Genomic DNA, 25132 nt, shown 5'->3' with positions numbered 1-25132 from the left:
ATAGTCTTTTGTGTAGTTGAGTCTAACTCTTGGCAGGTACCAGGTCTCAAGGATCCCAAAGTGCACATGGTTTTTATTGGGTGATTCGGGACTGACAACAGGGAGTTAGACAAGATGACTAACAAAAAGGGAATTAAGGGATGATTGAAATGGGTGTTAGTTCATATAAACGGGCATTCGGGACCAAGTGGTATAAGCATGGTATGAGACGTGCAGGTATCCTTATCTAGTTATATGAATTAACGAGAGTAGATGAAGAGCATTCATGCATTATATTATTATTAATGTGATATTTGGCAGTGTGATTGTATGTCACTTAATTTAGTTATATCAATCTACTGTGATAAGGTCTCATGTCCCTACTGAGCGGTAGTCGCTCATCCCTCACCCTGTTTAATTTTTCAGATAAATTAGTGGGCAAGACAAGGACTAAACCAGTTGAGGCTGAATTAGATGAGAGTGATAGAGCTTTATTTATTAATTGTAAAATTGTAAGATTTTGGAGCCATTTTTATAAGAGAAGTTTATTTTAAATCCATGTTTTGACTTCTTTTTATTTTATTTTACTTTTTATTTTCTCACTCACCGGGCGCGGGATTTCCACCGACTCCCAGGTCTGGGGCGTGACAAGGACAATATGTTTGGTTTCAATATAATCAAATCAATCCTTGCGTGTAAAAGACCCACTAGTGTAGTGTTTTGAGGCAATTGTTCCCGCATGAAAGGTCCTAAGTTTGAGTCATAGCATCCGTATAATGTGTATGAGTTTTGTATACTATCGCCCCGCTCAATAGGAAAGGTCCTAAAAAAAATTCAATCATTGCCTAAGTTTTCTGGATAAGCATTATGAAGCAATAATAATTTTAAAGATTACAGCCATTTTTTCCATGTTTTCCATTCAATACGACTATAGATGCAATCCTTGTAATCCACTTTTGTGTCACTCTATAATGTTTACCTTTGAATTTGGTTCATATTTAATTCTCCGTCCTCTAATATTACTTATAAAAAATAAAAATAAAAAGGAAAATTGGGTGGAGTTCTTAGTATAAACCCAATACTAAAGAGATGGGAATAAGAGCAGGCCGTAAGTGAGCCCAGTACGTAGCCTACTCATCAGATCATGGCATTGACAAGCAAGGGGCCTCCCTCTAAGAAGATGAAGATACTTTTAGACATACCAGTACGTATATAGGCCTGACAAAATAATGCTGCAATAACTCAATCAAATCTATCTCTCTCTCTCTCTCATTTTCTTTTTTCATTTTTGTTTTATCACAGGCACCTAACCTATACACCTAATTAATTGACTCCCCAAACACACTTGCATAGGAAGGAAAAAAAAAAGTCATAAAAACAGATGATTTAAGAACACTAGAGGTGTAAGGTCTAGCTAGCTAATTAAGTGGTCTCCAATATTTCTCCATTTTTTTGGTGTGATGGAGTAGGAGAAGAAGGTGAGATAAGAGGTTCATGTTGCCTTCCTTCTTCCAGTAGCCCACTTGAAATATTATCGGCTGGTTTGGCATTGTTGTAAATCGCATATAGCACTAGCTGCGTTGTTCCAAGAAGAAACCCAATCCCGTTTGGTACCTAAACCATGCATAAAAAGAGATATTTATTTTTTTATTTTATTTTTTTCAAAAAGAAAAATGTTTGCATTAATAAGCTTAGAATTTCCTATTTTAAAAAAAGGGATAGGAATTATTATTACCCCAAGGAAAACATCTCGTATGAGCCAAGCATAGAAAGTCCACACCCCTCCATTGAGGAAAAAGAAAAATGAGAGGAAGAATGGCATGTACTCCACACTCTTAGTTGTTATCACTGTTTTCTGAGAATAAGATAAAATGCATGATGATATGTCATAATTCAGATAATAGATTCCAAATGTGCATAAAGCAATAATAAGGGCCAAACCAAACCTAGTTCTTAACATATTATAATTGGTGCTCAGATAATAGATTCCACTTAAACACGAGAGTTAATGGAAATCTATATGTAACACAAGGGCGGAACTAGGTTAATGGCTATAGTGGGTTATAGGCCAGGGAAGGTATTGGGGATTTTGTGAAGAAAAAAAAAATCAAACTTATATATTTGATTTGTTTTGAATATAGCTAAGCATATATTAACCTATTAAAGTCCAAAAAAGTATATTTTTTTTTATTTATATTAATTTAGTTGTAGAGTGTATTAAAATTGAAAATATGTTCAACAACCAAATTGAAAGTGTATTAAAGGGCCTCATATTCATTTTGATAATATGTGTTTTTTGGTTGTATTTAATATGTATTTTTTTTATACGAGCGATATTCTACTTTAATCTAATCTAAAATACGAGGAGGGGGATTCGAACTCTAGAGCAGAGTGGGGAAAACATCCACTCTAACCAACTTGACTAAGCCCATGTCTGCAATATGTATTTGTTTTATGCTAAAGTTTATTGGAAATTAGCATTTAGCCATGCACTCGAGGTCCTAGAATAAACAAAAAAAAAACTTATTGGAAATTAATCATGGAATTATGAACAAGCGTGGGTTTTATGATTTAATGTATACTTTTATTTCTAGAAAAAAAACTATAAAAATTGCAAGTACCAAAAAAAATATATTATTTGGTTTTTAAGCTAGCCACCCATTGAAAAATTTATGGTTCCGCCATTGATGTTACATGTAACATTTTTTTTCTTTTAAAACAAAGCTTATTTATGTTTGAAATAAGCATATGCTTATTATTTTTCTTAGGGTTAAATACCTTTTTGGTCAGTTGGTTTTACACGAAAATTCAATTTGGTCACTCAAAAATAAATTTAGCCAAATTAATCACTATGTTTCCTAAACCTTTATCTTCCGTTAAATGCAATTAATTTTTTAAGGAAGCACATTCAGTCTTCTTTCTCTAATTTACTCAACCAGTAAAGGTATATTATGCTATTAGGGTTTAACAAATTGGGGGAAATCTTGTGTTGAAATCAAAATTATGATGTATAAGATTACAGATTGGATGCTATATTGAAGCCTGAATTGATTCATTTAGAATCACATTGTGACTTCAGATGGCAATCAATGTGATAGAGCACCAAAATATGTTGGTAAGTTGTTGATTTCATTTTAATTTGGTTTGGCGTTTTGATTTTCCTTATATCTCACAATTTCGATTTCAACCTAAGATTTCCCCCAATTTGTTAAACCATAGTATCCCAATATTCCTTAACTCGTTGAGTTATAAGAAGAAGACTAAAAAAATAACAATAAAAACTGCACTTAGCAAAAGATAACGGAATTTCCATATCAATTGTAAACTTTGGAGAACACAGTGACCAATTTGGCTAAATTTTTTTCTCAGTGACTAAATTGAATTTTCGTGTCAAACCCAACGACCAAAAAAGTATTTAACCTTTTTTCTTATGTTCATAGTAAATAAAGTACTCTCTTACTAAACTTTTGATGTGAAAACAAATGCTTATGTACGTAGTAAATATGGATAACAGTTTTATGCAAAGATTGAGTTGATAAAATTTCTAAATTCACAAGAGCATTTGTGTTGTATGGCATGCGGACCCTACGAATGCAGCTTTTCGAACAGCTAGCTCCCACTATGAATTATAAATTGACCAAATACTGTATGGTATTGGACCTGAGTTTCTACTTTCTAGATCTTCAACAAAATGAATTTAATGAATGGTGTGGACGGAAAGAAAAGGATCAAACAAAAGATTTTTCTTTTGCCTGGGAGATCAAACAGAAGTTAAAGAACACTTTTTTCTTTTATTTCTGGTGATAAAAAACAATCCAACATGGTAATATATTTTTTTCCTATCATTATTTTATCCAAAGATAAACCAATCGGCTTCTTTATCCATATCAAAACAACAAAAAACTGTCTGGCATATACCTACCGACTAGCAATTAGGTCAGAGGGTGTTTCTTGCAAAAAAAGGTCTTAATTTGAATCCCTCCTCACCAATTAATAAAATAAAAAATAAAAAAAAGAAGTTGACCCAGATTTTAATTATTGGACCAACCAAGGGTTCGATCTTCTTATCATGACAATGAGAAAAAAAAATATATCTAAAAACCAAATATGGGTGTAGTGAGCAAAATTTAGGTGTCCTTACCATGGCAACTAGCGGCGAGCCGTACATGATGATGTTTAAGCCTGCACAAATGAACCCTAGTGCATCAATACGTGTCTCTCCCTGCAATGCCAGCCAGGTAGCTAAAATGGCTGCTGCTAGAAAACCTACATCCAAGGTTCCAATCAAGATGGCCGTCTTTGCCTGAAATGTTGTTGCAGACATCAAATAGATCGTCAATTGAGATATACCACAAACGAAACAAAAAAGACTGTGAATCTGGACCGTACATTCAACAAAAAGATATATAAAATCAATCGTCTGAATTCACAGTCTGTAACGAAAAGAGTGAAGAAAGTTAAACATTACCCTCATCTTTGCTGAGGCATATACTAGAAACAAAGTAAGGTAGATAATCTCAACAACGACACCAAAACCATTGACAGTGGCCACAAGTAATCCTCCGGCGGGCCTTATAATTCCATAGTAAGTCCACAAGAAGGAGTTGAGGAATGTGCAAACATAAGGCAGACTCTCAAAGTCCTCCGTCGATCTGTGCTTTACAATTCTCCAAAATGTTCCACTGCATTTATATATAATTCAAAAACTCTTAGCTCTTTCTCTTTCAAGGGGTTTGGAAGCTTAGTTGAAACTATTATCATGAGATTAAGATCTTACACAGGAGCAAGGAACATTAGCACTGAGATGATGTTGCCTGCAAAGTATAGGAAAAATTGCCATCAGAAAAGATTATGCTAAAAGAATTACATACTAATTAAATAATTAATGCAAATTAAAACTTAATTAGTGGTTTTCTTATACCTATGACCCCAACAAATAAAATCAAGCCTTCCATGTTTTTTCCTCTTCAATTTGGATCAGGCGCCAGGAGAGAGCTAGCTAGCTAGGAGGTTGAAGAGAGAGAGAGAGAGAGAGAGAGAGAGTTTGTTTCTTCAATTTTAACTTACACATGGTTTGAACTTGAAGCACAATGGTTCAATAATTTATGATAATATACTTGCGCATGTTCTTTGAGGAATTAAATTATATTTTTCTTTGCCCCAAAAGTTGTGGGTCTACTCAAGTGAGAATTATTTCTTTTCTTGTTTGGGAAAAAGTGTTATGTGTAAGTAGTGTCCATGAATTAATTAAACTAAAGACAGAAGACTTGAGTGAAGTCACGTGCTAGCTGGACGTAACTTTAAGCTTCATGGAAGTAATAAACCTAGATCATTTGGGATTTAATAAATATATTACCACCAGGAAATATGAGCTCTTATATTCTTGTTAATAGCAACGTGACGTGAATGTATGAGTTTTTGCTTTTGTGTTTTTGATGAATTATTCTTGTATATGTGTCAAACTGTGATTCGTAGAAAGGATATCTCCTTATGGAGAAGGAGACAAGCAATATCCTTATCATCACAATCATGTTACCCATTTATTCATATAATTGGTTTTTTTCTTTAACGTTTGTGCTCGAGACCTTTTTTAACATGAAAAAATAGAAATATAACTAGATTAAGAGTTGGTTGGTTATATAATTGGTTCGCAAATTAAGATTTAATATAAAGAAAGTGAAATCATCTTCTTTTGTGCTTTGAGTAGGTGAAATTAAGGTAGAAACATTAGTGAGCTGGGGTTTGATTAATATAAACTTTTTTTTAGTTTTTTGTGGAATTAAGTAAAAGAGTGATTTTATTGGCACCTCATTATTTGCTTATTGCACCTTATACTAATTTTAAATATGAATAATCTATTTAACCCTTGTACATAATTACTATTAAGGACAAAAAATATTTAAAATAAAAATTAAATTTGCTCACTATACCCCACATATGTTCTTGTAACCATAGTTAGACTTTTTTCTCAAATTATCACGTTCCTACAACCCTAACGAGGTTTATATGCTTATATTGGTGAAAAAATATTTTGCATTTGTTCATGAATGGTGAGACTGAAGTTAGAGAGGCTTCGAATGAGGTATGAGTTTATTGTTTAGAGTTTTTCAAGTTTATGATTTCATGGTGGTCGCTGGTTGCGTTAAGCACACTAGTACCGAATGCAATAGGTAAATTCAGTGGGATATCATTGAAACATTGCATCTATTTCGGTTGTGTTTGACCGGCCATTAATTTAAGATGCGGTGGAGATCCACCATAACATGGAACGGTGTTCGGTGGTGTATTACTGAATTTTTACCTACAATTCAATAGCAACGAATCGAAATATATTTATTTTTTCAGTAACTTATTGTTGACCACAAATTTAATGCAAGCTATTTTGACCTTACTCTCATTGAAGGAACAAAAACAAGGTGACACTCCTACTGAAGACAACAATGTTGGAACATAATATGTAATGGACTATAGTGATCAATTCACAACTTGTTCAGTAATTATTTTGAGTTTTTTTTTTTGTCTAAATTTTTTTTTAGTATCATTAACTTGACATTAATGTTTCAAATTTTAACTTTAAATAACATGAATTTAATGTGTAAATATTCAATGGTAGAGATGCATTAATTAGATGGGCTCGTGCACAAGGAAAAATGTATATATCACTCACTAGATTGAAGTTCTTCTGGATGGTAACTGTGGATATAGAGTCATAGCTATGATAATGAGATTTGGTCATAATGAATGGCGCAGGGATTGCAAAGATTTGTTGCAGCAACTACATGATATGTCTTCTATTTTTAAGAATTGTATTCAGGAGCACAAACGGTACAACAAGATTGAGTGAGTGCTAAATTATTTTGGTGATGGATTTGTACCATTTTTTTGTTGGATAACCATGCTTGATATGGGCCATGTTGTTGCCACATATTATAATGTGGTTTTAATCCTTCTAAGCATACGTTAATGCCTTACATTTCTTCCCTTCTCAGTTCAATAGGGTAAAACCAAGTTACGTGAGATTGCCATTGGTTTTGTTAATGATGATCACTATGTCCAGGTATGAATTTATTTGTTTATACTACACAGTTTAATTTTATATGCTATACGTATATTAATGAATTCTTGTTTTGTAGGTTCATTTGGCTCCAGATCGTCATATTCCACAAGTTTCTAGAATATAGTATGAACAAGGTGACATATGCAATGTAACACATTTGTACTCGAGGTACCAAGAGCGTGTGGATGTGTTTCCAAAACTTTCGGGAGTGGAGAATGTAGCTACTACATATACGGTCATCCTAATGACTAATGAAAATGCACCCACTACATAATTGAGATTATAAATATAATAATTCTATTTATTTTTTTGTGGGACAAACTTCATAAGGGTCAGAATGAGTTCTAAAGTTCTAAAGTTCCATGAGTTCTAATAAACGCATGCTAGCAAATCCGTTAACTATGACGACATTGATATGTCATGGTAGACCGTGTGTTTATACCCTCTAAAATCTGCTGCAAGGTCTCAACTGCTGAGGCTAGTCCTCTTGAGGGGCTAACCTCGCCGCTCTATGTTTCCTCGTTGAGGTTGTGGGATGCTGTCTATCAGGTCGAGATGATTAAGCCTCAATAGTACCTTTGCAAGTCCTCTTTATATCTAAAAAACAATATTAAGTACGAACTCAGTAACGAATTCAGTAGATGATCACTGAAACAATAAACGAATTCACTGAAACAAGAAACGAATTCAGTAGACTCTCATTGAAAAACGGAAACAAATTCGATGAACTACCTTTGAAAAACTGAAATAGATTCGGTGGACTACCACTGAAAACGGAAACACATTCGGTGCTAAGTTAAGGAATGGGGTTCATGAAGACAACTGAGGAAGAAAAATGGGGTGTAGTTGTAATTTTAAATTTTACTGAATTTAGTGGGGTGTAAAGAGAATATGGGTTGCAAAGAACAAATTTTGAGGTGTCAATAAAATCTGCAGGGTGGGCCTAATTAAAGCTTCATTTTCAATAGTAATACACTCTAACTCCTCTTTTTTCTTTTAATTCGATGGTCCAAATTATTTTAACGTATTTATTGCTGTAGTGTTGTTGATAGACCAAATAATTGGTACTGGCGGGGCCTTATACGTGACTGGGATGACAATATTTTTATATTTTTTTTATTGTAGAACAGATATTTGTTTAGGAGTATAGTGGAGATTGTATATACGTACATTAGATTTTGTACAATTGGGAGGGAAAAAGGAACCCTCACCACATTACGTGAAGAGTCAAAGCTATATTTACAACTCATACTTCATATTTCAATTGTAAAAAATACGTATCACTAAATCAAGAGCTAATTAATATATGTAGCTGAAAAATATTCAGTTTCTCCCCCGACTAATTTAGCTTTATGAAAAATTTTAATTAGCATGATATATAAGTACTCAATTAGGCCAATCTAGCTATGACCAATTACAGAAAACCCGTCTCATCTGTTAAACCCTAGAGCTTAAAAATAAATTACAAGTCAACGTAATTAACTTATTTGTTATTCATTATAAATAAATATGAAAAAACTAATTTCTTCTATATGAAATATTGTGGTGTATTTGGTAGTTGGTTGTTACTAGTGTGCTGTGCATTTGATGTGCCATCCATGTCTCACCAACTCAACCAATTCATTACAATTTACAATCTACAAAAATAGATCATCACATAATCAGATATTGGAGCCTTTAATTTATTAATATTCATCACATATATAAAATTGATTTTGCCTTTTAGTTGGCCAATTTCTCAAACGTGTGCAACGTGCTGAAATGACTGCCCATCATTTTCCATTGAAAACAAAACAATGGAAGATGGATGGATTCCTTTAAATAATTATATGGGGCCATATCCTTCCAATGCATTATTGCTAAAAACAGCCGGGTTAGTTGCATCTTGAATATATTGGCATTCTAAATCCATTTCTTTTTTGTTGTTTTGTTGTTTTGGTGGAATATTTTTTCAGAACTTTTTTTATTGAGTGGGGTAATAATATATTAAATTTACACATACTATACCGATGCTAGGACTCGAACCCAAAATCTATCATGGAAGAGCAATTTATTTTGATTTATGTTCAATAAACCTCAAATTGTAGGAATAGTTTGGTGTAATGCGAACAAAAATGGACAGGAACATCTTCAAAAGCAAAAGATTTGGAGATCTGATATTATCGTATTATAATATAGCAGCGACAACACAAATGACAAGTATAAAGAGCAGACTATATATTATGAAGACTTTTGTGTTTTAATATACGTACACTCATTACTTCATTCTTCTTCTCAACGTATCATTTTATAAATTATAAATTATGAAATATACAAGTTTCTAAAGCTTCATGCTAGGGGTTTTTTTTTCTGTAAGCAGAAGGAAGGGAAAATAAAAAGAACATTGTTTGCAAGCATTTTAACCCAGATAGTGAAGGAAAGACAAGAGGGTTAGGACTTCAATCCCATCCCAATGTATCAATTGGGATGCCCCACAAGAAAAGAAAACTAGAAAAGTTAAAAATAAAAATGGAAACAATATATTTAGAATGTGTGAGGAAGCTCAAAAGATGGCCCGCAATAATCATCAAAACTTTTCTATTTTGATATTTAGATATTTAGACAGCGAGGAGGTTGTGAATCACGTGGTTCTTGAGTCTTGACTGGTAGATGAACCCTCATGTGGTGTCACATTTTCATAATCAAAGTTAATTCACCTGTTAGTGATTCCCCATGTCCTTACAAGAAAGATTGGGACATCATAGAAATTTTTTAATGATCATGGTTTAACAAGTCAAGGGGTCAATCCTTAGAACAACGTTATGATTAGTCCGCACACACGAAAATGTAGTCATTCACACATGAAGAATGTAATTGTCTCGAATGACTGAAAATGTAGTTAGTAAGTCATTCACACACGAAGAGTGTAATTGTCTCGAATAATTGTCCATTTGCATGCGCGCCTCGAATGACTGTCAACTGACTGTAACATTCGGGTGCGTGCATGGGCTGTGACGCAGCTCTAAAATCATAAATCAGCAAGGAACCTGTAGCCATATACTCTTTACAATAGGATGACGAAAAGAAAGAGAGTATATCTGCCATATAATCTTCAGCTGGCAAATACATTATTAAAATTAATTTAAGACAATAAGGAATATATATATATACATATCCATCAGTTGTTGAGCAAATTACCCTTTCTGGGAAAAATCCCATATGAACTATATATGAAAAATTGTGAAGTATTATCATCCAAACTTGTCTCATATAAAAAAATAATTATTATCCAAGTTATCACTTGTTACATTTTTGACATTCCCAAATGTTCTTATCTCCTCGTGTACATTTTTATTTATACCTAAACCTTATTTGTTGCTGAGCCATCTTCAACATGGAAAAGAAAATAGTATTTAGGACTAAAGAAAATTAGAACCAAGAACTCCAAAGGCAATGGGAAAACTTTCTTATAACCGAGAATTTGCTTGCTTCGACGGAGCACTCTGCAAGGAAGCAGTGGAAAGCACTGTTAGACAGGAAACAGATACCAACTATACAATAACCGGTACTCTAATTTATACTAGCCCACAACCCACGATTGTTACTGAGTTCATGAAGCATGAGATAACATTCAATTGTACAATTTTTCACGTGTTAAGAGGCTATTTGCAGAAATAATATTCCAAGAATGTTTACAGGAAAAGGGAAATGGATAGGAATATAAGCCTCTTGCTTTTTGAGTGAGCTAAGCCCTTCACTGGCCTGTAAGTTAACATTGTTCAACAGGAAATCGACGAAACTAACGGCCAAGGAATACTATTGATAAACAATTTTCATGATGAAACACCAAGTAAGTTTCAGATAGTCACTACAAGATAAACATCACATGGTTTCAAATTTCTTACCAGAGAAGCCCCCTTTGCAGCTCTTTCAGCCAAATAGGCACAAGGCTTGAAAAATTCACCATAAATATTTGACCATTCCTCCAGTCTTGAATATATGTATTTGGATCCAAGTAAATCAGCCCAGAACAAGATACCTCCCCTGATCAGAAATGCCCAAACAAGTTATTGGTGCATTTTATGGCGTTTAAGAAGGTATTCCCAACAAAGTATATAAATACAAACCTGTAAGGTGGGAAACCCATGCCCATGACTGCAGCAATGTCAAGGTCAGCAGCTTTTACAGCAATACCTTCAGCAAGCACTCGACAGGCCTCATTCACAACAGGGAAAAATATCATCTCCACAATGTCCTTTTCTGATAGCTTCAATAGCTATTGTTCAGATGGCACAAACATGAGTCAGATTCATGGTTTTTATACTTCAGATATTGTCATCCAACTTGAAGTAGCACGAGGGAGAGAGTGAGAGAGAGAGAGAGAGAGATAAAAAACCTTAGAATCTATTGAAACACCAGAAATGCTCCTTGACTTCTCAATATATTTTTTCAATTCAGGATCTGGGCTAGCTTTGCGTTTATCACCATAAGTATAGAACCCTTTTCGAGTACTTTCACCTAAAACAGTATAAAACCATATCATGAGATTATTTTTTATTTTTTATTTTTTGTTATGAGAGAAAATGAGAAATACATACTCATCTGTGCTGAAGTTTAACAGAAGTTGGTAAATAAATATTTTACTAGCCAAGTATGCTTCAACGACAAATTATTACCTGCTCTTCCATCCTCCTGCATCAGAGGGATAATCATTGATGTATATGTCCTCTCAGGAAAATTCTCAATAAATTGCGAACCAGTTGCAATAGCGACACCAAAGCCAACCAGATCAGCCAATCTGCATGAATAAATAAAATATAAAAGTCAGTTCAGCGGAAAACAATAGGGTTTAAAGGTGGGGAAAAACAAAGGAACCACCAAGTCATAATTTTTCATAAAAGTACTATTGACCTGAATGGGCCCATAGGCATTCCAAACTTGGTGATTACTCTATCAATCTGATAGACGTCAGCACCACGTTCAACAAGCAAAAGACCAGCTTGTGTATAAGGAAAGAACATTCTGTTTACAGCAAATCCTGTGCAGTTTCCAACAACAACTGGGGTTTTCTTTATCTTTTTCCCAACTTCTAGCAAATCGACAACAACTTGGGGAGACGTCTGATTAGTACGAACAATTTCCAAAAGTGGCATGACATGAGCGGGACTGCATGGAGAGATCAAATTAGTTATCAAGTTAACAATTTGAGAAAGATAAACAAGGGAAAACGTGCACTTTATAATATTACCTAAAGAAATGGGCGCCAATAATCCGATCATGAGACTTCGTCTTCTCTCCAATGAGGTTCAAGTCGATTGTGGAAGTATTACTTGCAAGTATGCAGTGTTGTGGGCAATATTTTTCAAGATCAGCAAAAATTTGTTGCTTTAGAGAAACCTTCTCAATAACCGCCTGCTCCAAGCATAGAAGATGAAAATTTCAGACCTTTTCCCCTTGTTTTCAAGCAAAATAACATAAGGGTGAACCAAAACCAACATGCTTTGTGAACTACCTCTATGACAATGTCCACATCTTTAAAGCTTTCATAATCCAGGACACCCTTAAGAAGAGAGACGGTCTTTTCAAACTTTTCTTGAGTCATTTTTCCTTTCTTGACACGGCTCTGTAGATTGGCTGGACCACAACATTGACAACTTATAGCAGACTTGCATTACAAAAACTTAACAAAGAACCGTCATTATAATTTATAACACAGGAACCAAGACAACTAGTATATATAATTTATTATAAAATATTAGAAGGATAAAGCTTTTAGAAGCAAATATGAACTGAACATAAAATACTAAAGTAGAAGCTCTAATCTTAAAAAGGACTTCAAGCCTCACCTCTGACTCTACCAATCCCAGCCTGCAAGAACTTATCATTTACTTCTTTCAGGATCACTGGATAATTACTAAGAATCAATGCTGTAGCTATTCCAGACCCCATTAATCCTCCACCAATGACAGCAACCTTAGTTACTCGTCTAGGCACCAAACCACGATCAGTCACCCCAGGTACCTAATATATGGTTAAGAGAGGACAAGTATTAAGAAGTTATATTAAAAAAAAGGTGGTTAATATTGGTAAGGCTGAATTTAAGTTCGCAACTTAGAGAGTGTAATAGTGTTACTCTTACCCAAGAATAATCGGTTGTAGCAATGGAGCAGTATCCATTTTTATATTATTAATATACGAAGATTTTTAGATAAATTACATGACTGAAAAGCTTATATACATTATAATAGATTATTGTGCAAACATAATATGTTTGTTCTATTAACAATGTGATTCCAAATCTCAGTTCAGATTTTAAAGACATGCCTATTCTTGTGAATTTTCAACCCACGCCGGTTAAATTTCAGTCACCATGGCATGGCAGTTTAACAAGCACGGCTCAAAACTTCTTAAAACTTCCATTGAAAAGCAACTAAATGATAACATATAAACAAAAGTTACTCCAGTTCAGTACCACGCAATCACTGCTTCAATAGGAATCAAATCTGGTTGAATTGAGAAATTATATGTCATTTTAAACTAACAGTATAATATAATTAATGTCAGTGATCTACTTTTAAAATGCTATGGCAGGATGTGTTAAATTTTAGAGATGAATAAGTAAAAGTTATGTGTCAAACCTTTGATGTTCCCCGTTGAGCAAAGAAGATATGGATCAAACTCTTGGAAGTGTCAGAATGCAGAAGTGCTTGAAAAGCCTCAGCCTCCTGCAAAATCCAGAAACAATGTCTCATAATTGCACGTCAATAATTTTGGCAAGGCCAAGGAGAATATTGAAACAGATAAAAACCTTCCAAAGTCCAGACCGGCCACCAGAGGCTATACCCTCTTCAACAACATCAATGCAAACCAATGGGTGTTTGAGATTTGGAGCCTGCTTCCTGACTTGAGCTCTTGCAAATTTAAGCATTTCCCTAGCTTCTCCAAGGGGCTCTAACTTGTCAGTCTTGTGAAGAGTAACAACCCACGGTCTTCTACGCTCCAAGATATCCAAGGCCCACTGGCGTGCGGTGCTCACCAACTGATCAGGTGAAACAATAGCATCGACAAGGCCTAAATCACAAGCCTCTTGCCCTTTAACTGGTTTTGATGTCTAATAAGGCACACACAAAGGGGAATCGGGAAGGTAATGTGATCAGTATTAATAAAGTTAGCATATCAAAACTATATAAGTTATTAAGATGTTGAGAAATGACCAAATACACAACAGACCAGCATCATCTCAAGTGCCTTTGCGATTCCCACAAGACGTGGAAGCCGTTGCGTCCCTGAGAAAATTCAGGATCATGTGATTGCAATCTAAAAAATGCAAGGAATATCAAGTCAACAATGCCAATATGCCATATACATTCTGATATGATCATGCGACTATTTTTTCTCTTTTCGTGGCTAATAAGATGAGCTACAGAACAGGGGATGGCCTCGACTGCCAATCCAGGTGATGGAAGTATTTGATACTAGGTCTTAGTACAGTTTATTGAAAATTAAACAGTTCTTGAGTTAAAGCCTTCAATATGAAGGAATTTCAAGATAATATCTCAACAGGTTTTGATAGCGCCATTTTCAACTCAAATTTGCAGTGAAAACATAATGTTAAAATTTTAGGGAGATATTAAGAGCAGAAAATGGTAAGCTAGGTCAAGTAAAGATGTGGTAGGCATGAACATCAACCGAAAAGTTAAATATTACTCCAGACTCAAGAGTGTAAAGCATTTTAGTTCCTCATTTTCTCAACCATAACAGCCACTACCAAATATAAACAAAATTTCTTAATCAATTTAGCCATACCTCCGAATCCAGGAATAAGTCCAAGCTGTAGTTCGGGCAGGCCTAATTGTGCATTAGGAGTTGATATTCGGGCATTGCACACCTAACACGAGAACATCAAAATTTCATCAAACAAAATCCAGTATTAAAACTTTCAGTCAAAAACAATATCAACACATACCATTGCAACCTCCAATCCTCCCCCGAGTGCAAGGCCATCAATGGCAGCAACTGAAGGTTTACTAGTACCTGGGAAATTAAGCAACCCATCGTAGGTCAATTCAACGTACTCTTGATTAGAAAGAAAAAAATGTTAAGAAAACAAAACAAAACAGATATATACCTTCAAAAATGTCAGTGATGACTTCCACAGACATAAAACCAGGCTTTGACTCGTCTGTAAAAAAATAACAAGAACAACTTCACTGAATATGTAGTAACGCATTATTTTTTACTAGAATATGAAAAGCATGGAAAAGCAAACATACCCTTCTGTCCCCCTTGGAGTCCACCAAAAGCAGTAATATCAAAGCCACCAGAAAATTTGCCTTTTGCACCTGTTCCCCAATAATACAAACCATCAATTAGCTTCATTTCTCAACCACCCCAGCTGCTAAAAAATAAGAACCAATTGCCCACTTACCCGTAAGAACAATTGCCTTCACATCATTTCTGCGCAAAGCCTCTTCAAAATTGTCCTTCAAGCTGTATAATACTGAAAGAGAGAGAGGCCGTTTTGGGTTATTGCCAATAGAGTTAATTGAATCAAATTATGGATCAACGAGCAATTATTTCAGCCAAAAAAAACCCAGTAACAATTCAAACATATACAAAATATCAGTCTAAAACGCACCAAATAATTGAAAGGGTGTGATGGGTAAAATTGGAGAAAAAAAAGAAAAGAAAAATACCATCAAAAGAGAGGGAATTGACAGGAGGGTTGATGATGGTGATGAGAGCCACGCCATCAGCTCCTACTTCCAAAACGGTACGACCCTTTCCGCGGCTACCCATTTGCTAGTTTGCTCTGCTTGCTTGTTTCTCTCTGGTTCTCAATTTGAACAGGCGCTGTTCCTTCTTTAATGGAAAGTTTGATGGGTTCGTTTGGTTGCCGTTTTAATTGTTGTGTGTGACCGATTGTTTCAGAGTGACGTTGGAAAGGTTTGTAAGGAAACTGAATTTGGCAAGATCTGCAGTGTAATGGATGAGCAAGCGACGCTCTACTTTTACTCGCCTTTCTGGGGAGGGAGTGACCACGCTCGCATTGCTAACTATAGTTATTAGTTAGTTATGCCTTTGCTACTTATGTTTTAAGGAATCGCATATGAGTAAACAACATAGTAACTATGTGTACCATAATTGCTAAATGGATAAGAAAATCATTCAATTTTACATTTTTCTTTTGACAATACGTGATTATAAACTAATCTCATGTACAGAAAGGGACATTGCACCAATCGCGGTATATTAAAGTTGTAATTCACTAATTATCTCTTGTATAAAGAAGCAGACACGCTATCTTAACTAACTCACCTAACTAACTTATACATTCAATTTGAAATGAGGCAAGTTATGAATATAAAAAATAATAATAATAAGGTTGGTAATCAACCAGAACGGGTCGTTGCATGACACGCATATTTATTGCAGTGGTGGCGGGGAAGCCCCGCCTCTTCTGTTCACTAAAAAAATACATTTTTTCTTGAAGTTTTCAATATCAGAAGGCCACGTCAGACGTCTAAAAGCCTAATCCATATATTATGTCATAATTACATCATTATTGCGCGTGAGGTGTTTACACGAAGCCAACGATGTGCTGGCGTCTCCTGATTGGCTGCCACTTCGGCAACCCATTCGCGGGGGAGCGTGATTCCCTGGAAGATAAACGGATCAGATCAGACACTTGGACGAGTCGGTTGCTGATACTCATACCAAGTTTCACGAATTACGATGTCGTCGTCGTCGTCGTTTTCATACATTGTAGATAGAAGAAAGACAGCGTGCCCAAATCAAATTCGGCAACTTTCGTGCTAGCTTGCACTCCAGTTTGGGACACGCGTCGTATACAGAAGCAAAAGGAGGGTGAAGATGGACTGCATATATCCATACCCGATTAGGCCTCAAGCTCATGTTTAGTAGATGCTCAAAGTTATTTGGGCTTCAATATGACTGCAACATAGGCTTGAGTGTTTCTAATGTTATGAATTGTGCACCTGCAAATTTGATCAAAGCACCCACCATTTATTTTCTTTTTTATTTTCAGTTTTCATCTTGCATTTTTGATCTATTGAAACACTTCATTGATGACATTTGAGCTAGTCTACATGTCACTTATGTCAAAGTAGAAAATATAATGTCATGAATAGGTAATTATAACTATTTTGCATGTATAAAAATCAGTAAGAATTTGGGGACAATCAACTGAATAAATCAAAACTGTGTTTGGATGTCGTCGTTTTCTTTCTATTCTAGTATACTTTCATTGCTCAAAATTACTATTAACATTCACAAAATTGAATATTAAAGAAAAATGAATTTATCAAATTGCTAAATGAAATACTATTACAACAAGATATTGCATCAATCTTCGCGCTATCACATTTAGTTTTACAATATGATTTTATTTTCAATGCATGTCACCAAGAGTTCACTTTGGTTCACAATGTATCCAAAAAAATTTGTGAATCCAAGGGCGAAAAAAAAAAGATTTCTAAAAACTTTTAAATTCTCCCCAACCAAAAAAAAAAGGTACTTTTCAATTTAAAAACGCTTGAGAAAAAAGGTACGATATAACCGTGTGTTTAATAAGCGCTTAATAAAATTAAAAAAACCCCTGCCAAAAATCCGCACGAAACTCTTCCCGCGCAACAGAGAAACAAGACCCTACTGTAGAGTCCACAGCAAGCTTCCCACAACCGCTCTCCACCACCACCATCAAAATCTGCGGTGACTGAGAAATCAAAAAGACTCAGAATTTCAGAGAAAACCCGAGCAACCATGAGCCCAACCACAACCACAGCCCCAAGGGAACCGCCGCAACCTCTATCAGACGCCGATATCATACGATTGGCCCAATCCTGCTCCCCAATCCCCTCCTTCCTCCTCACCACCTCGTCCCACCAAACCCTCCTCTCCTACCTCACTTCTCGCTCTCAATCCTCTTCGCCGTCGAAGCCAGTCTCCGATTACACTCTCTCTCTCCTCTCCCTTATCTCTCTATCTCCCCAAACCCACTCTCTCTCTACCCTTCTCTCCTCCGTCCTCCTCTCCTACACCCACCTCTTCACCTCCTTCAGAATCCCACACGACCCAAACTCCCTCAAGACCATCCAGTTCTTCCACACCCTCTTACCCTACGTGCCCACCACCGAACTTCCCCAAATAGTCGAACCCATTGTGTCATTTTTGCCCCAAATCGTCGATTCCGAGAATGCCCAGATCCTCGATCTCCTTCCCCGCTGCTTCAACTTGATTCGTAATGCCGAGGAGATCGAAGGCGGTGGGCGTTTTGTCAATTCGGTGATTGATAAGATTCTGGGGATCAATTGGTCCAAAGGGTTGGTGAGCAAGATGGTTTCGATTGTCCGGGACTTTCCAGTTCTCGATAAAACGAGGGCTCTAGAGTTTGTCGAAAAGGTATTTGTGGGAATGTCTAGCTTAGACTTGCAGGACTTGCCGTCGCTTGTGTACCAGTTGCTGGTTTTGGCGTCCAAAGGGTTTGTTAAGAGGGAGGTGATTGAAGGGATTGTGACGTTTTTTGGGTCTAAAATGGGGTCTAAGGCGAGCTCCATAGTTAGGCAAGTTGAAGGGACTGTGTTGCTTCACGTGAACTTTGCAGTGAAGCAGGACCCTTCATTGGGACAAGAGGTGATGGGGCTTGTGAGGTCGGATCTCAGAGCTTTCAATCATTTTACTGTTGCTGTTTTGTTGTCGGTTTCTAGGGTTCGGAAGTTCGGCGAGAGCTCGATGGGGGCTTTGAAAATAGCTCTGCTTACCGCGTACCGGGATTACAAGTTTGTCGAGTGAGTTGATGCCTTGTCTCAGTTTTGTTATTTGTTTAGTTTTCCTTGAAGTTGTGGCAGTGAATGCTTACTATGAATAAGTAATATGAAAAAGTTGCCTCAGGAAGTGTCACATTCGTTCATCTTCAGCACAATATGTATATAGGTCCCCTTTTCTTTTTCTAGAAAACATAAATATGTATATAGTTATGTAATTATTTGGAAACTTTTTCTTTCCTTCTTTGGGGACTGAATTTGCAAACTCGTTCTTATCTTGCAGAGATTGTAAGTGGATACCTGATGACATGAAGGAAGAATATCTGCAAAATGTCAAAGTAGTGGAGAAGGCCATGTTAAGAGCTGTAATTGCCTTTCGTCTGTTACCTTTTATATGTAGACATCTGTTCTTTCAAGTTTAGGTAATTGAATCTAAACATATAACAGTTATACGTATTCACTCTTCCGTTGAAATTTAGGTGAATGAGAGCAACTATGGAAGGGAACATATTGTGCCCAGCATTTTGGAGTTTTCTTTTTTATTGCTAGAGTCAATGGAAGGCGGAAATCAGAAAGACCCCTGCAATTCAAGTGGTTTGTTAGGCATCGAGGAACTAGCTATTCAGATGCTGAAAGCTCTATTTGAGGCCCATGATATGGCAAGGAATGAGGTCAGTACAGCAGTTTGAATACGGATTCACATTACTAACTTTTGAAAGTGCTCAGTCAATATTTTGTAGTTGGGGAGTGGGAAAAAAATAATATACGTGTATGGAATGTAATTTACAAAGACATATCTTCATTTGTTGTGCATCACTTGGCCTTTCTAGCCACACATGTTTAGTTGTAGGATTTTTAATGGGTTTAAGCATATCAGTGTATGAAAGTGGGTCTGAAAAAGTATCTGACAAGTGTCTTTTATCATATAAAAAAATCAATTTAATAAAGCTGATTCCATGTAATTGGAAAGCAGAGCAAATTATGTTTAACCAGTTCATGTCGCCATCTAACCATCCACAATGTACAACATTAGTTGATTGATTTCAATGTTTTATAGATTATCGAGCAGTGCAAATTTCGCATCCTTTCTTTAAAGCCAGAGCAGAGCATGGCAATCATTAGGTAATTGAAGTGACCTGCTTAAAAATGATGTTTATACTATGTTTTGTGTTAAGGTTTAATTATTGTTTATGTGCAGACTGCTTGGTAATCTTGTTCAAAGTTATCCTTATCCCATGTTAGAACATGTTTCCCGTATGAAGGAATTGTTAGATTATTTCACTTTCATGCATGGCAAAGTTGCTGCGGAAGTTGTTTCTGTTTTATTGCCTCTCATCAAGTTCAGCCGTGATCTTCAGGTAGTCATTGTTCCATTGCCTAATATGTGCCAAAATTGTACATTTATACTTGTGAATTTGGATACAATGTTCTTAAGCTCCATTGAAAAGATTCTGTTTTTTTTTTTAATATTTTAATTTATTTATAATTACCTGGAATATGCACAGAATCCACAGTTTTTTAACATTGAAAAGTTCTAGAAACAATATGTTATATTCAATGCAGCCTGGCAAGGAAATTTGAATTGTGGGGTATGAAGTACCGAATCACTCTGATACAGTCATGTTTTGCGCACAAAGTATGCTATTATAGAAGTGAGAACTTTTGTTGAAGTTGTTAATAAACAAAGTATTTTTATTTTCTTGTTTAATTCAATGCAGGATTACACAATTTTGGTAATGCGTAAGGCGATGTTTAGACGAGAAGATGCAGTTCGTCTGGCAGCAACTGCTGCTGTTATTGATCTAATTGTTGCAGAAAAACAATCCAAGAGAGATGACCCATTATCTTTTCAAGAGTCATCAAGCCAAGCTAGTAGCAGCCAGCAATCTGAGATACGCTACAGCGTGGGGGGAGGCCTCTTTCAAGAGCTTAGTGGTTTGCTACAGAGATGTCTTTACCAGCAGGTTTTGTATTCATCTTGATAATGTTATTCTCTTTTAGTTTGAAGAATGCCTTTGAATATAATTGGGTCATGGTTTTAGGCAAATGTCAAGGAAGTCCTGTATCATGGACTTGTGAAGCTTGTGCTGGTGGACCCGTCAAGTGGGAGGGCTGTCTTTGATTTTCTGTTGCCTCACTTCCTCCAGTTCTTTAAGGAGGTAAATGCAGTTGCTTGTCATTGATTGTTTTCTGATGCTTTATGTTGTTTCTGAATTCCAAGTTTTGATCCCTTATTGAACAAAGCTTATGGCTTATCACGTCAAATTTCATGAGAAGAAACTGAAACATTGGTTAATCTAAATTCCATGCTTTACATCGAAGCACTATCTTGGCAGGATGAAGACGTTCAACTACAAATTAACTGCTGCGTCAAATCAGAGAGTGGCAAGGCTTATATTGGAGAGCCCTTACATTGTCTTTTATCTTGTATCTCTTGGATGCTACTTCTACAACCGCATGGTAAAACTGAGCAAGCCTTGGAATCGTCATGGGCATGTTTAGGTTTCTCCCTTTCACAAGAAAACGAGGTATCTGATTGCTCGTAGTAGTGAACAAAACTCATGACGCTATTGATAACATATGGATTCTTGTTTCTTCTTATTTATTTATTTGATACAATATGATTTCTTGTTTTGATGAAAAAAAAGAAGATAATATATATATATATATATATTTTGTCTTACAATGTCAAAATGAAACCACTGACAGGCAGGAAGAAATTCGTCTGTTGACTCCTTCTGTACTGCTTTTTTGAAGATACGGAAGTCTCTAAGAAATCAGAATTTGGAAGGTTTGCAGAAATACTTGATTAACCTATGCCATATCTTCCCTCCCTTGTTTTCTCTTGAGGTTGTGTGAAGTATCATTAGTCTATCTTTTTCAAATTTGGGGGTATGCATACTTTGTAATGTTTCAAAAGACTGGTTTTTGGGGAATTTGCACTTGGTGAAACATTAAGCAAAAAGAAACAAAAAGTTTATCGTGCTTTGTTAGACGCATATTGTCAGTATCCTTGCTGAGTTCTTTAAATTTTCTCAGCTTATTTATCTGGATGGTTTTGAAGTGAAAATTAAAAGGAGATTAACTGAAGCATTAGTTTACCTCTATTTGGTTATGTGGTATTGGAGAAAGAATAAGGTCTGTCCTCAACACCCAGACTGATTCAAAAAAAAAAAAAAAGTGGAAACTACTTAATTCCCTTAAGAAGTGGTGAACTAAACATTAATTGATCATTCCTTTTTAAGGCAGATCCTCCTTAACAGTTAGTTTCTTTATGTGTCAGATCAGGTATCTTTGGTCAAACTCAGGATCCAGGATCTGCATCTGTTGAAGAGGACAAAAGAAAATGCTGCTCGTTGATTTTATCAGGAATTATTGAAGTAGTCTTGAATGCTATTGCTACTGGGTTGGAGAAAGCAACAGATGGAAAGAAATTGGATTTGGAAAAGGAGCTTATTGAGTTTGTTGACCTTCATGATTCATTGGATAAGGATACAGGTTTCTCCAGGCAGAGTACAGTTATCAGAAGAGGAAATCCTCGCACTTCCGCTCATGATGTACCAAACAACATGGAGTCAGGCCACTCAAAAGTGACACAAGGACGAATTTCTTTCTTTGCAACTTCGAGTATATATCAGATATTGCAAACAGTATTGAAATTACTCAACACTGATAATCCTAATCATGTTGCAGCTTCCCAAAACAATAGCCAGCTTACTTGCAAGACGTCAAAATGCTGCTCTAAGATGATTTGTTTTGTCTTGAATGTGTCCCTTAGTCATATAAAATCTTCCTCTGTTCTGCAAAATGACGATCCATTGAGAGCTTTGATCTATGGAGAAATTAAAGTGCTAGGTCCCCCATTGTTGAAATTGATATTTTTGCTTACATCACGGCCAAGGATGGTGTCAAATCAAAACAAAACGGAAGCTAAGGGAAAGAAAGATGTTCAAGAACAAAAGGAGCATCTTCATCTAGCCTTGATTTGCTTGAAGGAATTGATAATGATTTGCTCACGGACTACACACTTGACTGGTTTGCTTGAAGATATGGTTTCAATCTCCACTCTTCAGCATGCGGGTTTGGATAATGAAAGTGAAACAATCTCCATAATCGAAGATCAACATACAAGAAGCAAAGAACTGTTCATTGTGAAAACCTTGAAGCCTCTATTTTCTGAGCTTCTTGCACTTTCATTTTTTAGTGAAGTTGAGGTAACCAGCATCTATGACCTTGCTGATTTATACCTTTCTTTTTTAATTTTCCTTCTAAAAGACATTTATCGATTTCTCAAAAGAACTATTTTTTCTTTCAGATTATTTGTGACATGATATTGATCATTGGGGGCAAATTGCCATGCAAATTAAGTAACTCCCATGGAGCTTGGGCCATTAGTGTTTGCAAGAGCAATGAAATATTAAACTCAAAGGTTGGAAAAAGTCTTGTGACACTGGCTATATGCTTAAGCTCACCTCCAAATGATTTAATAATATGTCAAGATATGGCAAGAGCGCTGTTACAGGTTATTGGATCCGAGGGAAATGTCCCAATGAAGGTGTCTGAAGTATACCCCCTCGTAAACCATCTGACAAGTCCCACAATAAATTCTTGTATCCTGCACATAATTGAAGCCGTTATAGTTGACATGGATTGGGCCATCAAAAAGTTGAAGACATTCTCTTTAGTCTCTCAAAAAAGCATTCATCTTAGTCAGAACATCGAGCAATCTCTGGTGTTGGCACTTGAGGAAAATCTTTACGCTAGGGCAGAAGCAGTGGTGAAAGTACTATCATCCTTTGCTTCAATGAGCCTCAACGGTGCGTGTGCAGTTTGTACTATGAAATGAACTTAAAGTAGGTCACTCCTGTTTATGCATTTTTGCTTTGAAATTGTGCAGATACTCAAGCAGAGTTTTTGCTGCGATTTTGTGCAAGGTTTTACAAGCATTTAGCTCAGATGTCAAAGCTTAGGATTGCTCCTAAAGGTTGCAAACAGATTTTTCCTAGCCTTAAGTTTCTGAAGCTTGTGGAGGTAACCTGCAAGCAGCTCACGAATCCTCTATATAACTTTGTGGCAATTATGCAAGGGGTACGTGTGCAGTTTGCACTATCAAATGTTTGCTGTCAGTTGTAAAGGTTTACCTGATGATGGTGTTCCGTTTCATCATACTTATGTTGCAGAAACATCAAGAAAATGCTAATACAAAGGGAATGATCAACAAAATAAAGAGGGAGAACAGGTGCATCCCGGAGCTGATATTTCAGATAGAAGATTATGAAAAGTATCTCATCCAGCTTAGCAAAGTGTGCAAAGTAAATTTATTAAGGCACGCGAAGCGTAGTACTGCGCGGGATTTCAGAATAATCCCAAACAACATTAACAGGGAAGAAGATCCTCCAGGTCAAGAACCAAACCAGGACAATTCCAATGCAGTTGAAAATGAGTCAGGTGAGGATCTTGGGGACACTGAAGGAGATGATGATGGGTCAGAGCATATTTTATCACCAGAAGACAACAGTCCTCTGGTTGCAGGGGACTCTGGCTCTGATAATGAAGATGGAGATGGCCTTCCTAGTGCCAAGAGGTTGAAGAGAAGCAACAGAGTTGTGCAGGACTCTGATGATGAAGCCTAAAACAAAATGCATGGAGCTGATAAATGGTATATACACTATTAGTAATTATGTTATACAGGAAATTCATAGTTGTCAGTTGGCCATCTTTCAATTTTGATACTTATGTTTTCGGCCAACTCAGTTTTGATATTTTGCCTGCTTCTACTTTGATAGAATTTTAAGCAAAAGTAGTGATTTGCTTGTTACAATACAAATTAGTGATCTTCAAGCTATCATTTTAATTTCTGGTAATGTTCATAAATGTATAAAAAATCATTACTTTAAATTAGTCTAATTTGAATTTGAATTTGAATTTGAGTGAGGTGGTTTCACTTATATGACTAACTGACCTAATTCAGGTATTCGCTCATAAAATTTTAAATGAGGCAAAAGAGGCCTAATGATGTGTACCACAGTTGAATGATGAGTTGGAACTGAAAGTACAAAAGAGTAGAAACACAGCCATCATTACACAAAAAATGAAATGATTAAAATTTGGTCGGACGTCCAAAAGGATTTAAATTCCAGGAAGGGCAAAACGACACCGTCGCGTCCCATTCACACAACTTACCTAGCCGTAAAACTCGTTGTTGGTCGAAACTCGTTGTTCTTCAGGCATATCATGGATCGGGGAACCATTTTCCTGTTTCCGTACGCGGTAAAAAACCACCAAACTCAAAACGCAGTAAAAAAGAAAAAGAAAAAGAAAAGAAAGAGCCCCC

General features: G+C 36.0%; 3 protein-coding genes across 3 annotated transcripts; 1 reads left to right on the top strand and 2 right to left on the bottom strand.

The window, feature by feature from the left end:
- Positions 1 to 1318: 1318 nt before the first annotated feature.
- Positions 1319 to 5061, bottom strand: SWEET17 (Nodulin MtN3 family protein). The gene is made up of 6 exons (XM_021950594.2): positions 4901 to 5061; positions 4757 to 4793; positions 4448 to 4661; positions 4121 to 4282; positions 1715 to 1834; positions 1319 to 1593 (listed from the first exon to the last, which is right to left on the bottom strand). Exons 1-6 carry the CDS (start codon positions 4932 to 4934, stop codon positions 1402 to 1404), a joined length of 759 nt encoding a protein of 252 aa, XP_021806286.1. The 5' UTR covers positions 4935 to 5061; the 3' UTR covers positions 1319 to 1401.
- A 5185-nt stretch (positions 5062 to 10246) lies between these two features.
- MFP2 (multifunctional protein 2) lies at positions 10247 to 16062 on the bottom strand. Its single transcript, XM_021950593.2, has 18 exons — positions 15712 to 16062; positions 15444 to 15515; positions 15289 to 15357; positions 15144 to 15197; positions 14982 to 15049; positions 14822 to 14903; positions 14246 to 14301; positions 13824 to 14126; positions 13654 to 13740; positions 12862 to 13036; positions 12528 to 12649; positions 12264 to 12427; positions 11927 to 12181; positions 11692 to 11813; positions 11412 to 11533; positions 11143 to 11291; positions 10921 to 11059; positions 10247 to 10518 (listed from the first exon to the last, which is right to left on the bottom strand). The coding sequence occupies exons 1-18, from the start codon at positions 15812 to 15814 to the stop codon at positions 10483 to 10485; spliced, it is 2178 nt and encodes a 725-aa protein (XP_021806285.1). The 5' UTR covers positions 15815 to 16062; the 3' UTR covers positions 10247 to 10482.
- A 1549-nt stretch (positions 16063 to 17611) lies between these two features.
- On the top strand, positions 17612 to 24696 carry LOC110750298 (fanconi anemia group I-like protein). Its single transcript, XM_021950595.2, has 13 exons — positions 17612 to 18822; positions 19082 to 19163; positions 19278 to 19469; positions 19856 to 19920; positions 19997 to 20156; positions 20517 to 20762; positions 20841 to 20957; positions 21135 to 21326; positions 21508 to 21589; positions 22087 to 23012; positions 23114 to 23615; positions 23696 to 23886; positions 23979 to 24696. Exons 1-13 carry the CDS (start codon positions 17798 to 17800, stop codon positions 24429 to 24431), a joined length of 4233 nt encoding a protein of 1410 aa, XP_021806287.1. The 5' UTR covers positions 17612 to 17797; the 3' UTR covers positions 24432 to 24696.
- Positions 24697 to 25132: the final 436 nt, after the last annotated feature.

The sequence above is a fragment of the Prunus avium genome, chromosome 1 (assembly GCF_965620075.1).
Source record: "Prunus avium chromosome 1, drPruAviu1.hap1.1, whole genome shotgun sequence".
In the NCBI taxonomy this organism is placed as follows: Eukaryota; Viridiplantae; Streptophyta; class Magnoliopsida; order Rosales; family Rosaceae; genus Prunus; species Prunus avium.
The sequence above is the reverse complement of the archived record's forward strand: the minus strand, read 5'-3'. Positions and strand labels throughout refer to the sequence as shown.

Coding starts and splice junctions, on each gene's coding strand:
- SWEET17 (XM_021950594.2), bottom strand. CDS start 4,934: ATGGAAGGCTTGATTTTATTTGTTGGGGTCATAG. Junction 4,662..4,756: donor CTAATGTTCCTTGCTCCTGT/GTAAGATCTTAA, acceptor ATATAAATGCAG/TGGAACATTTTGGAGAATTG. Junction 4,283..4,447: donor ATGCCTCAGCAAAGATGAGG/GTAATGTTTAAC, acceptor ACAACATTTCAG/GCAAAGACGGCCATCTTGAT.
- MFP2 (XM_021950593.2), bottom strand. CDS start 15,814: ATGGGTAGCCGCGGAAAGGGTCGTACCGTTTTGGAAGTAGGAGCTGAT. Junction 15,358..15,443: donor GAAGGCAATTGTTCTTACGG/GTAAGTGGGCAA, acceptor ATTGGGGAACAG/GTGCAAAAGGCAAATTTTCT. Junction 11,060..11,142: donor ATGGGTTTCCCACCTTACAG/GTTTGTATTTAT, acceptor ATTTCTGATCAG/GGGAGGTATCTTGTTCTGGG.
- LOC110750298 (XM_021950595.2), top strand. CDS start 17,798: ATGAGCCCAACCACAACCACAGCCCCAAGGGAACCGCCGCAACCTCTA. Junction 20,763..20,840: donor AGAGATGTCTTTACCAGCAG/GTTTTGTATTCA, acceptor TCATGGTTTTAG/GCAAATGTCAAGGAAGTCCT. Junction 20,958..21,134: donor TCCTCCAGTTCTTTAAGGAG/GTAAATGCAGTT, acceptor CTATCTTGGCAG/GATGAAGACGTTCAACTACA.